Source organism: Geotrypetes seraphini, chromosome 5 (assembly GCF_902459505.1).
Source record: "Geotrypetes seraphini chromosome 5, aGeoSer1.1, whole genome shotgun sequence".
Classification (NCBI taxonomy): Eukaryota; Metazoa; Chordata; class Amphibia; order Gymnophiona; family Dermophiidae; genus Geotrypetes; species Geotrypetes seraphini.
The window spans coordinates 238,034,398-238,047,487 of NC_047088.1; the positions used below are offsets into that span (position 1 = coordinate 238,034,398).

General features: G+C 41.4%; 1 protein-coding gene across 1 annotated transcript in view; it reads left to right on the forward strand.

The window, feature by feature from the left end:
* NCKAP5 (NCK associated protein 5) overlaps window positions 1-13,090 on the forward strand; it is a 1,115,675-nt gene that overhangs the window by 41,048 nt on the left and 1,061,537 nt on the right. The window contains 1 exon segment of the mRNA XM_033946444.1: window positions 1,748-1,873. Coding sequence (XP_033802335.1) covers window positions 1,805-1,873 — 69 coding nt within the window. The 5' untranslated portion in view covers window positions 1,748-1,804.

Consider the following 13,090-nt stretch of genomic DNA (forward strand, 5'->3'; position numbering starts at 1 on the left):
ACATTCTAGAGCTCAGATTGTGATGTCAGAATGCCTCATTCCACCAATGCCTAAGCTCCGTCCTCATCTGCACAATTCTCAAACCTCTTAAAATCATAAGTGTTCAAGGCTTGTGCGGTTAAGGCAGAACTTACAGGAATGGGGCAGGGACAAGGACAGTGACAAAACTCGTGGGGATGGAACAAGGAAATTTAGTTCCTGTGGGGATGGAGAAAAATCTGTCCCTGTGTCATTCTCTAGTTAGCATATTCCACCCTACATGTACTAGTTAGAGTGGAGTATGCACCTCATTCCTCATCTCTATAGTTAACTACACGGCTCTCCAGGCTACTTCAGGAGCATATTTGTGGCTATTTTAGGACTGGCCATAACCTCTGAAGCTGTCTTACAGGCAGGTATGTACTGTTTCATTCATAAGTTTGGGAGGTGGGAGGGAGCAGTGACTACTGGGGAAGTGTGTGTGTGGGGTTCCTACATGAATACTTAGGCCCTGTTTTACTAAGGTGCGCTAACCAATTTAGCACATGCTAAACGCTAACACGTGCATGTTAGTCTATGGACACGTTAGCGTTTAGCGTGTGCTAATTTGTTACTGTCATCCATTTTCTAGGTAATAAGGTGATGAGGTTCTGCTTAACAAAATGTTACAAAAAAAAAGACATTTGCATTATCAAAACTTGTCATTTGTAGGTATCCTCTATAATAAAACCTTTACCTGCGCATGCGCAGTTGAAACGGCGTGATCCCTACCGCCGTGATTTGTGTTTCCGTGCTGTGTTCCATTTGCGGTGCGTGCGGCAGTGAGACCAACGACAGGAGGGTGTCCTTCAAGGTGCTGCGAGGTGTCCGGCTGCTACTGCTGCACAGGGAAGTGGAGGGGGAGAGGGAAAAGGGGTTGCTTTGGGGGGAGGGGTGTGCTGGGGAGCAGGCAGCAATCTTGGTTTGCTCGGGTGGGGGGGCAGAGAGAGATAGGCAAGGGGCCAGGGAGAGAGACAGATGGAAAAAGTGGAGGGGAGAGGGAAAAGGGGCTGCTTTGGGGGAGAGGGGTGTGCTGGGGGACAGGCAGCAATCTTGGTTTGCTCGGGTGGGGGGGCAGAGAGAGATAGGCAGGGGGCTAGGGAGAGAGACAGAGAGACAGACAGAAAAAAGTGGAGGGGAGAGGGAAAAGGGGCTGCTTTGGGGGGAGGGGTGTGCTGGGGGGCAGGCAGCAATCTTGGTTTGCTTCGGGGGGGGGGGGAGGCGGCAGAGAGAGATAGGCAGGGGGCCAGGAAGACAGACAGAGAGATAGAAAAAAGTGGAGGGGAGAGGGAAAGGGGGCTGCTTTGGGGGGAGGGGTGTGCTGGGGGGCAGGCAGCAATCTTGGTTTGCTCGGGGGGGGATGGGCAGAGGGCCAGTGAGAGTGACAGACAGAAAGAAAGATAGACAGACAAGGGGCAAGGGAGAGATACAGACAGAAAGAATGACAAACAGACAGGGGGCCAGAGAGACAGACAGAAAGCGGCTAAGAAGACAGAGAGACAGAAAGAAAGACAGATAGACACATCTATTCTAGCACCCGTTAAGGTAACGGGCTTAAAGACTAGTTGTTAAATATTGCCTTTTCTTTTCTTTTTTTTTTTCCATTTGAAAAAGACTTTTTATAGAATATATATATGGATGATGTCTGAAGCGCATAGTGCATGGTTTTTGAAACATAATCATTAAAATGCCAGTTCAGTAAACCTGTGCAATATGGATTTCATTTCAGTGGTCATGGGAGCATTCTGGAATTTTCTAGCAAATTCTCAAGAAAACAAACTTATCAATGGCAGAAAAAGGACATACAGGAAAAAGGGAAGTTTGGGAAAGACTGTCTCTAGATAGTAGCCTCATGGTAAGTGTTAAAAGTTGTTGATTGGCAAAAAGTGACATTATTAATTTTTTTTACTGAAGATTTCCCTGCAAATGTTTAATAACTGTGAATGGATCTTTTTAATCTGATGTGCTGCTAAATGGGATTAGTGAAACCTAGGCCCTCTTTTATTAAGGTGCGCTAACTGATGAGCACGCACTAAATGCTAACGCGTGCATGTTAGTCTACGGACGCGTTAACGTTCAGCACGCGCTAATCGGTTAGCGCACCTTAGTAAAAGAGCGAGCTAATGCAGGACTTTCCCAGTGCTAAGTTCATTTCTAGTTCACCCATAAAAATACAGCATACAGTACTCCCCCCAAATTCACGGGGGTTACGTTCCAGGAACCCCCTGCAAATTAAAAAAAAAAGGCGAATATGGTTTTTAGACGGGGGAGACAGAAGAGGGCAGCTGGAGAGGCAGGAGAGGGCAGCCGGAGCGCCGACGAGTGAAGGAAATCACTCACTGTATGCTCCGACCGCCTCTTCCTGTACTAAAGTCGGGACTCACCAATCAGGAGCTGCTTTGACACGCAGCTCCTGATTGGTAAGGCCCGACTTTAGTACAGGAAGAGGCGGTCGGAGCATACAGCGAGTGATTTCCTTCACTCGCCGGCACTCTGGCTGCCCTCTCCTGCCCGGTCATTCGCGGTCGGAAAATACTGCGAATGACCTGGACTGCGAACCGCCGACCGTGAATTTGTATGGGAGCGCTGTATACAATTTCTTTTTATTGACAGGTTGTATGCTAATGTCAATAGCATATGGCAAATGCAAATAGCTAACACAGGAGCTCTTACTGTCTCCTATTTAGAGCTGCATTGACGATTGGGATGGGGCCCGCATTGCCGATCGATGCTGGAGGGGCCCATCGCCGTTTGGAAAAACAATGTTGATGCCCTCTTTTATTAGGCCCCCCTGACAACTTCGGGCCCTAGGCACATGCCTACTTGGCCTATTGGTTAATCCCGCCCTGTTAGTGGCACCTAATCCGGGTTCCTTTTGTAGAATCAGCACTTCTCTGGCCCTGATATGCCCTGTCCAAAAGAGAAAAAAAAAAAAAAAATACTGTGTGGTTAGCACACTGAAAAGAGGAAATCGCTACAAGGTGCTTTAACGCGTCCTATGGCAAGTCTTTTTCAGCGTGCTAAGCATGTGTTAGCACACCTTACTAAAGAGACTCTTTCATGTTTTAGAGATAGCAACTGGGGGTTAGTTTTAGGGTCTACTAGCTGATGCCCCGGCGTTGCACGGTTATTTAATTATAGCAATAACACTGTAAATGGATTCAAATAAAGATACTTTATAGTGGTGAATGAAAGTATTTTTTTACAGCTTAATAAAAAGTACAATATTCAAATTATAATGTGAAATATTTGACAAAATGAATACAATACAACTAACGCAAAACGTGATTATAAACAACAATATTAGTTTCACCTCCTGGAGCAAGAACATATAAATTCTTGATTGAACCCACCCTTGAGCAAGCAACATAGAGTTGTGGGCCGTGAGACCCCCAGAACATATCACCCCAGATAGTGAGGGATCTGCATACCAAGTTTCGTTCAAATCGGTCAAGCCGGTTTTGAATTACTGTGACAATGGCAGCTTTTTACATTTTTTCCATTGACATGAATGGGTGAAATCTGATTTTCTGTTTGTAGCTCCGCCCACGTGTGCAGGAGGGCCGCGAGACCCCCAGAACATATCACCCCAGGTAGTGAGGGATCTGCATACCAAGTTTCGTTCAAATCGGTCAAGCCGGTTTTGAATTACTGTGACAATGGCAGCTTTTTACATTTTTTCCATTGACATGAATGGGTGAAATCTGATTTTCTGTTTGTAGCTCCGCCCACGTGTGCAGGAGGGCCGCGAGACCCCCAGAACATATCACCCCAGGTAGTGAGGGATCTGCATACCAAGTTTCGTTCAAATCGGTCAAGCCGGTTTTGAATTACTGTGACAATGGCAGCTTTTTACATTTTTTCCATTGACATGAATGGGTGAAATCTGATTTTCTGTTTGTAGCTCCGCCCACGTGTGCAGGAGGGCCGCGAGACCCCCAGAACATATCAACCCAGGTAGTGAGGGATTTGCATACCAAGTTTCGTTCAAATCGGTCAAGCCGGTTTTGAATTACTGTGACAATGGCAGCTTTTTACATTTTTTCCATTGACATGAATGGGTGAAATCTGATTTTCTGTTTGTAGCTCCGCCCACGTGTGCAGGTGGGCCGCGAGACCCCCAGAACATATCATCCCAGGTAGTGAGGGATCTGCATACCAAGTTTCGTTCAAATCGGTCAAGCCGTTTTTGCGTGATCGCAGCACATACACACACACATACATACACACATACATACCTCCGATTTTATATATATAAATAAATAGAAGATGGATGCTGATTTTGTTGATTGTAGACGAGAAAAGCAAATAGAGGTAATATGAGGATAGTTAGACACATCTGCTGGGTTCGCTCTGCAGGCTGCCGTAATTAACTTTAAACTGTGGTAGTTAGGCCCAGAGGGAAGAACGGAGGCAAGAACTGACAATTGCAATCCTGCTGGATGATCCAGTCTGAGGTCCTGACTGTCACTGTGTGTGGGAAGCAGTGGAGGTAAGGCCCCGCATGTCAGGGTATAGCTGTGCCCATCTTGAGGGCCCCGGTGGGATGGGGGTTGCCTTAGAGACACTGGATCGGGGGGGGGGGGGGGGGAAAGACAGAGAAAAGGACCTTGAGGAGGGGTGGGAAAGCAGACTTGAACCAAAAGGGAGGAGGAAGATGCTGGACTAGAAGGGGGTAGAGAGGGGAAACAACCTGAACCGAGGAGAGAGAGGTGCCCGGCCCTGGGGAGGGGGAAGACAAAGAGAGTGAGAGAGACAGAAAGACCTAGATCAAAAGTGGGAGGACTCAAAATGTTAACAGAAGGGAGAGGGAGAAACCTGAAACAAAGGGGAGGCAGAAGAGAGGGGGGCAGATGTTGGACTATGGGAGGTGCAGACAGAAGAGACAGAGGGGGGAGAGACCCTGAGGAAGAACAGAGAAATGCAAGATCATAACAGAGGAGGGAGAGAGAGAGAGACTTATTGTCAATAGGGGTGGAGGAGAGAGGAAGAAAAGTTGGACTCCTGGAGGGACAGAGAGATATGTTGGTTGGGGAATGGAACAAGGTCTGGAGGACAGAAGAGGTGCACTCGGTATATATATATAAATAAATCTGGAGGTCTTCTACTAAGGCGCGTTAGCCGATTTAGCGCACGCTAATCCATAGAATATAATGGCCGCATTAGCACTTAGCACGCGCTAGATCAGCTAGCGCACCTTAGTAAAAGAGGGGGTATTTGTTTAGTATTTTTATTGTTGGTAGATCATTTTGACTTGGTCATTTTAAAGTAGCTCGCAAGCCAAAAAAGTGTGGGAACCCTGCTATAGAGAAAACAGTAGACTCAAATTGTACCTTCCATAGACAGATCTCAATATAGCTGCTAACTAGGATTAACAAAATATCCCATTGTTATCAGCCTTGAGAACTGTCATATAATGGAGATGTTTGACAGATGTCTGGAATCAAATTTGAGCCAATGTTTCGTAGTTTAACTGCTGGCTTCAGTAGATTTATAGTAGTGGTCTCAAAACCGCGGCCCGGGGGCCACATGCGGCCTGCCAGGTACTATTTTGAGGCTCTCGGTATGTTTATCATAATCACAAAAGTAAAATAAGAGTTTCTTGCTCAGTATAATTGACAATATTATTATTAAGACTTAGCCAAAAGGAAAGATTTATAAACTATAAAGTTTTACCTCATGCAAAATTGTCATTTCTTTAATAAGACATTAACTATTTTTTCTGAGGCCCTTCAAGTACCTACAAATCCAAAATGTGGCCCTGCAAAGGGTTTGAGTTTGAGACCACTGATTTATAGTGTTATTCTTCTGACGTGAATGTGATGTGCATTGGGTTAGAGAGGGATTTTCTTCATTTCCAGAAAGTATAATTATTAATATTATATTATATTAATATTATATTAATATTTATTTATTTTTGGTTTATTTAAGTATATATATACCACTTATAATAACCTAAGTGGTTTGCATTCAGGTACTCAAGCATTTTTCCCTGTCTGTCACTACGGGCTCACACTCTATCTAATGTACCTAAGGCAATGGGGGGATTAAGTGACTTGCCCAGGGTCACAAGGAGCAGCTTGGGTTTGAACCCACAAACTCAGGGTGCTGAGGTTGTAGCTTTTACCACTACACCACTCTAGAAATCAAAATGTAGTAAAGGTGAGCTATTGTGACATCACTAATGAAGTTGGGTCTTAGGCATTGGTGGAATGAGGCATTGTGATGTCACAATACCAGCTCTGGTTATCAGAGACTGAAGCTTTTCACACTAGTTTTTTATTCAATTTTCTATACTGTTCTCCCAGGGGAGCTCAGAAGGGTTTACATGAATTTATTCAGGTACACAAGTATTTTTCCCTGTCTGTCCGGGTGGACTTACAATCTATCTAATGTACCTGGGGCAATGGGGGGATTAAGTGACTTGCTCAGAGTCACAAGGAGCAGCGTGGGTTTGAACCCACAACCCCAGGGTGCTGAGGCTGTAGCTTTAACCACTGTGCCACACTCTCCCAATTAGCTTCAATTGCGGTGTTACTTGCCAGTTATCAGTGTTGATTACTAAATTGCACACACAAATCAGCTGTGCACACCATGTGCATACCAATTTGGGCGTGCAATATATGGCACTATATACAGAATTTGGGGACTAGTGAGAGCAGATATTTTACAAAGAAACTCATTCAACGAAAGAGCATCATCGCTTGATGTTCTACAGGTCTTGACACTTTCAAGTGGTTTTAAACAGCAGAGATGTCCCCACAATTACTGGTGCAGACTCCAGGTCCAGCTCGGGAATCGCTGCAAATTTAGGCCCTCTTTTACAAAGGTGCGCTAAGCGTTTTTAGCGCATGTTTAGCATGTGCTATATCAACGCGTGCGCTAACCGCTAACGCGCCCTTAAGATAACATGAATGTGTTAGCGTTTAGTGCATGCTAATATTTAGCATGCGTTAAAAAGCATAGCGCACCTTTGTAAAAGAGGAGGTATGATTTTTTTTTGTAAAGCATGGGGGAATTGTCATTGTAAAATCAGAGAGACACTCATTTTGCTAGTCTGTCCAAACCACACTCCCTAATATTTTGCCTTCCAAACTGTGTACGCTATAGATTTATTTGTATAAAAATCATTCTTCATATAGATAAGAAATGCACCCACAAATGCCAAGGAAATCTTCAAAAAATAACTATATAGATAAAATGTGAAATGTAAGAGCTCTATAGGGGATATGTATCTCTGTCTATCTAGCTGTATGTATGTACAGCATACTGTATACATAACATGACCATATGTCCCGTTTTGAATGGGACCCTCCCATTTTTAGGTAGCCTGTCCCGTTGTTCCCAAGCACAGCTTCGGGATGCCAAAATGTCCCGTTTTCAGGGGTCCGCTGAAGAAACAAGTACAGTAGCGAATACAGCCCCCCTCCCCCCGGTACCTTTTTTAATCCCGGTGTCCACTTCCTGTCCTGATGTCTTCCAGCAGCGGCAGAGCGGCGCACCTGCCTGCTCCCGCACCGCTCACTGAATGGCTGCCGTCAGTTCTTGCGAGTCCCATGAGAACCGAGGGCAGCTATTCAGTGAGAGGCGCGGGACCAGGCAGGCATGCAAAAAGCTCGCGCCTGCCTTGTGTGCCGCTCTGCCGCTTTCCGGAAGACATCAGGACAGGAGGCAGCCGCCGAGATTAAAAAAAAGGAACCGGGAAGGGGGGGTCCGGGGGAGGGAGTCCTGTCCTGTTTTGAGGAAAAAATAAATGGTCACATTATGTATACAGTACCTCCCTCTTTTACAAAGGTTCACTAAGCTTAGCGCGTCTTTGTAAAAGAGGTCCTATGAATACTGATCTTTTTGCTCCAAGAATTAATTTTAGTTCTATATTTTAAGTATGACAGTCAACAAGATCTCAACTTCCCCATGTAGATATGAGCTCAACAAGAAACTATTTCTGTAACAGTACACCCTTCCCATGGAAATCCTGAAGCAAACTTTTGGCTGTTAACAATCTATTTTCACCCTGTTCATCACTTATGACATGCATACATTTGGAAAGCAACACTGCTATCCATACAAAATGATTTAGCTGCTTAATCTAAAAAAAAACAATTTAGAAATTAATAATTATGCCCAGCATTCGTTTCATTTATTTCAAATTTTGCTCCTGAGAATATTTTTTAAGACTGTTTTGCTTTTGGATATTTCTACTAAAATGAACTAGTAAATGGACTTTGTGCTCATGTGGGATTTGCCCACGTGTGAAGCCCATTTCTAGTGCATTTAGGAAATGATAATGGAATGATTATGTCACATGTTTCTAGACTCACAAATCCAACTGTACATTAGAACTTTGAAATCTACAACGTTTAATGAGGTTTTCTGGCCGATGATAGAAGCATATGGAGGGGGGGTGTTGGAGGGAGGGAGCCGAAGAGTATATCTAGCTCTCTCTCACAGCCCTGGTGCAAAGTTGTACTCCGTGGCTTCTGAGGCCTATTTTGCTCTTTAATTTATCCTTCTTAAGGTTTGACTAGAGTTGGTGGAGAGCAGTGGTCTCAAACTTATGGCCCAGGGGCCACATGCGGCCCACCAGGTTCTATTTTGAGGCCCTCAGTATGCTTATCACAATCACAAAAGTAAAATAAAACAGTTTCTTAATCATTTAAATTACAATATTATTATTAAGATTTAGCCGAAAGGAAAGATTTATAAACTATAAAGAGTTTTACCTCATGCAAAATTGTCATTTCTTTAATAAGACATTAACTATTTTTTTCTGAGGCCCTCCAAGTACCTACAAATCCCAATATGTGGCCCTGCAAAGGGTTTGAGTTTGAGACCACTGGTGTAGAAGGAACAATTGGTATAATACCCAGCATTTAATCAACTGGAGGTTTTTTTGTTTTGTGGTTTTTTGTTGTTGTTTTTTTTTAAAAATAAATTCTTTATTGTTTTTCAAACTTTAACAGTGCATTACAAATAATATAACATTAGAAGATTACATAAAATGCGCCACAATACACAAATAGAATAGCAAAAACAACCATTTCCCTCACCCCCTCTCAAATATTATTTATATAGCATTATACTCAAATAATTAACTCCTCAAAATATCCTTCCCTCCCCTCCCCCCCCACCCTGGATGTGTAAGGAAATCTAAGAGAGAAAAATACATTACTATTATTGCGTATTAACAAATGCGGTCAACGGGCTCCATATTTTATTAAATGCATTACTAAAACCCATGCATTCCACGTTCATTCTTTCATATTTGTATGTGTTACACACACTTGTCCACCAGAATATGTAATTAAGTCTATCATGACATTTCCAGTTTTTGGAGGTTTTTTTGAACTTTTTTGATATATATTTCTAGAGCATATTTTGCAACTACAAGGGACTGTCCATTTTCCTATTTCGCACTTTGCCAATATGTATTTATTTATAAGAAGATTTATTTACCGACTTTCTGAAGGAATTCTCTCAAGGCCATGTAGAACAAGAGTAATTCAAACATAAGCCATAGACAATTACAGCAGTAAAAATATTCAAATTACAAAGTATGCTACATTACAATGTTGACACAATGCGTGCTAAAACATTTTAATAAATGCCTCACAGTATAAATATATTTACAAGAACACTTTGTTTTCTTAAAGCAGACCTAATCAATACATAATATATTTGTTGTTCTCACAAGGATCCTCAGATTGCCGTACGAGTAACATAACTCGCTAATGGCTTCAGTCTTCATCGATCATTTTTCATCTATTTTATAAAAAGCAGAAAATGAATAATATATTAAATTTAACTTAGCTTTTCGTGCAGCAACATCCCTCCTGATGCGTTTCAATTGCTTCCTCAGGGTGGCGGATGTAATTTTAATGGTCACGCTATCAGTGTTTAATCTGTCTATTTCTCAACATGAATGAATGGCGGCAGCTTTCATGTGGCGAAGGTCTGCTTTAAGAAAACAGAGGCCCTTTTTTGCTATGGTGCGCTAACAGATTAGCGCGTGCTCATCGAATTAGCGCACGCTAAATGCTAACATGTCCATAGACTAACAAGCATGCATTACCATTTAGCATGTGCTAATTTGATTAGCGCACATTTGGCCCTCTTATACTAAGGTACACTAACCGATTAGCGTGCGCTAATCAAATTAGCGCACGCTAAACGCTAATGCGTGCATATTAGTCTATGGACATGTTAGCGTTTAGCGTGCGCTAATCAGTTAGTAAAAGAGGAGGTGAGTGTTCTTGTAAATATATTTATGCTGTGAGGCATTTATCAAATTGTTGAATAGCCATATTGAAAGGAAAACATTTTAATAGACAGCATAGGGTGTTAAGCAAAGATGGAGCATATAGATTGATAAGAGAATAATAATAATAAACTTTTATTAATTTTAACAGGGGTCGCCATACAGCAAATTACTCAGAACTGGAAGGATTACACTAAATTGAATTACACTTTTTGGTGGAATTCAATTTGTCATATATATAAAATGGAAAAAGTATTGGCATTACAACAAGGTTATATTAAAAAATTTAATAAAATATGGGGACCATTGACAAATTATTCTACTGATCAGATATAATAACACATGTATAGAACATATAGAAGGGGTAGGGAGGGAAAACTATTGTAATATTAATATGATATAAAATTCTGATAAAGGGTTTATTTAATTCACATTGTAAGAACATTTAATAATAATTTCAAGTGTTTTTTCATAATTGAATGTATTACATGTATTTCACTTGATGTAAGAATTTAAAAAAAAGAATAAAAAATATTTATTAAAAAAAAAAAAAAAAAAAAAGAATAGCAGGAGTAAGAAAATAAGGGGGATAATTTACAGAAGTTGCAGAAAAGGTCAGAATGCTGCTTGTGAATTCTTAGCTAGGATAGGAATGGATAAACATGTCTTGGTATAGTAGCATTACCTAAAGAGGAATCTATGAAGAATTTTAAGACAGCTTAAGACCCACTATTTTCAGTTGGCTTTTATTTAAGATTTAAGAGACTTGACTTCAGAGATATCTGGAATAGTATGAATGTGCTAAATGATTTGATCTGTTCTGACTGTTTGTATAATGATCTTTCCTATTTTAATGGAATTCTTTTCAATTTCATTTTATTATTTATTGATTATTTTGGAAACCGCTTTGGTCTTTTCATTTAGCTAAGTGGTATATAAAGTGTTTTAATAAACACACTGTAAATATAAATGTGGTTGTGAGTTGTGAACTAGCTAGGTGTGAGTTAGGCTTGCTGGAGGCATCCAGATATAGTGGTATGGGTTTTGATTTTTGGGGTGTACTCTTGTTTGATAATAAGGTAAAAAGATATTTAATAATGTATTACTCAAGCAAAGCACATGAAAAAATGTATTGCATGCTAAACTTCATTCCCAAAAGATTTTATTTCGGGGGGTAAAAAGTACTCCAGTTTGATATTATGGTAAAAAGATTTTTAATAATGCATTACTCAAGCAAAGCACATGAAAAAATATATATTGCATACTAAACCTCATTCCCAAAAAGTTAAGACAATAAGAAGAGAAACCCTACTCACAATAGTTATGGTTCAGAGCAAGTAGACACATCTGAGGCACAATCTTGACATCATTGTGAAATCAACAATATGCACTTAGATGGCGGAATGTCACTAAAAAATAATAGGAACCTGCTCCATCCTCCGATAGCTGTGGGTTCAAATCCACACAACCCCCCACCAGGTACCCCAACAGACTCCTGTTGGTCTCATAAGAGAGTATGCGTTGTGAACAGATATCGGGAGGACTTTGTCATTTACATTTGCACTCTGCCCTTTCCAGGGTCCAGGGGGAAATGTATTTTTACCCTGAGATGGCTATGATCTCCTAAGGTATCATCTCACATGGCAGAAACCCCTGTCCAAAAGGAAGCCCCTGTGACTCAATGATTAAAGGCACTCCTTCCATCTTCCCAATGTGGTGGGTTCAAATCCCTAGTATGGCCAGGTACCCCAGCACATATTCTTATTATTTTGTGACAATCTGCCATCCAGGTGCATATTTATGATGTCACAATGATGTCAAGATTGTGCGTCAAAAATGTCCATTTGCTTTGAGCCACAGTCACTGTGAGTGGAGTTTCTCTTTTTATTTTCTTAAACTTTGGGAATGATGTATGGTATGCAATAAATATTTTTTCATGTGCTTTGCTTGAGTAATACATTATTAAACATCTTTTTCCATTATTATCAAAGAGGAGTCCTCTTTACACCAGGCATCCACCACCCTCTCTGTAAAGTAGAATTTCCTAACATTGCTCATGAATCTACCATCCCTCAACCTCAAATTATGTCCTCTGGTTTTACCATTTTCCTTTCTCTGGAAAAGATTTTGTTCTACGTTAATACCCTTCAAGTATTTGAACGTCTGAATCATATCTCCCCTGTCCCTCCTTTCCTCTAGGGCAGTGGTTCCCATCCTTGTCCTGGGGGGCCACCAGCCAGTCGGGTTTTCAGGATATCCCTAATGAATATGCATGAGAGAGATTTGCATACCTGTCACTTCCATTATATGCAAATTTCTCTCATGCATATTCATTAGGGATATCTTGAAGACCCAACTGGCTGGTGGTCCCCCAGGACACGGTTGGGAACCACTGCTCTAGGGTATGCATAATCAGGGTTCTAGGGTATACATATGCATCATTTGTTTTTATTATTACACTCTTCTCACATACACACACAAAAAAACTTCCCCTATGAGCTCAAATATTTTATTCATGTCCCCAATGCATGAGTTTAAGTTGGAAATTCAGTCCAGTCTTCCGAGGTTTTATTTTTTTTCCTTCTTTTGTTTGGCAATAATATTTCTAGAATGGACACACAAAGCCATTTCGGTGCTAATAGCTGTCATGGTGCTTAACTAAACATGAAGCCGGGACATAGTTTGTCTTTTCCGCCAGCCCGCACTTGAAAGAAAATGCTTTTACTTTATTTAAGAGCTTTTACCTTTAAGTGCAGTCTGCTGTAAATGATTCCTCGGATGATAATAAAACTGTTCTCTAGCCTCCACCGTATT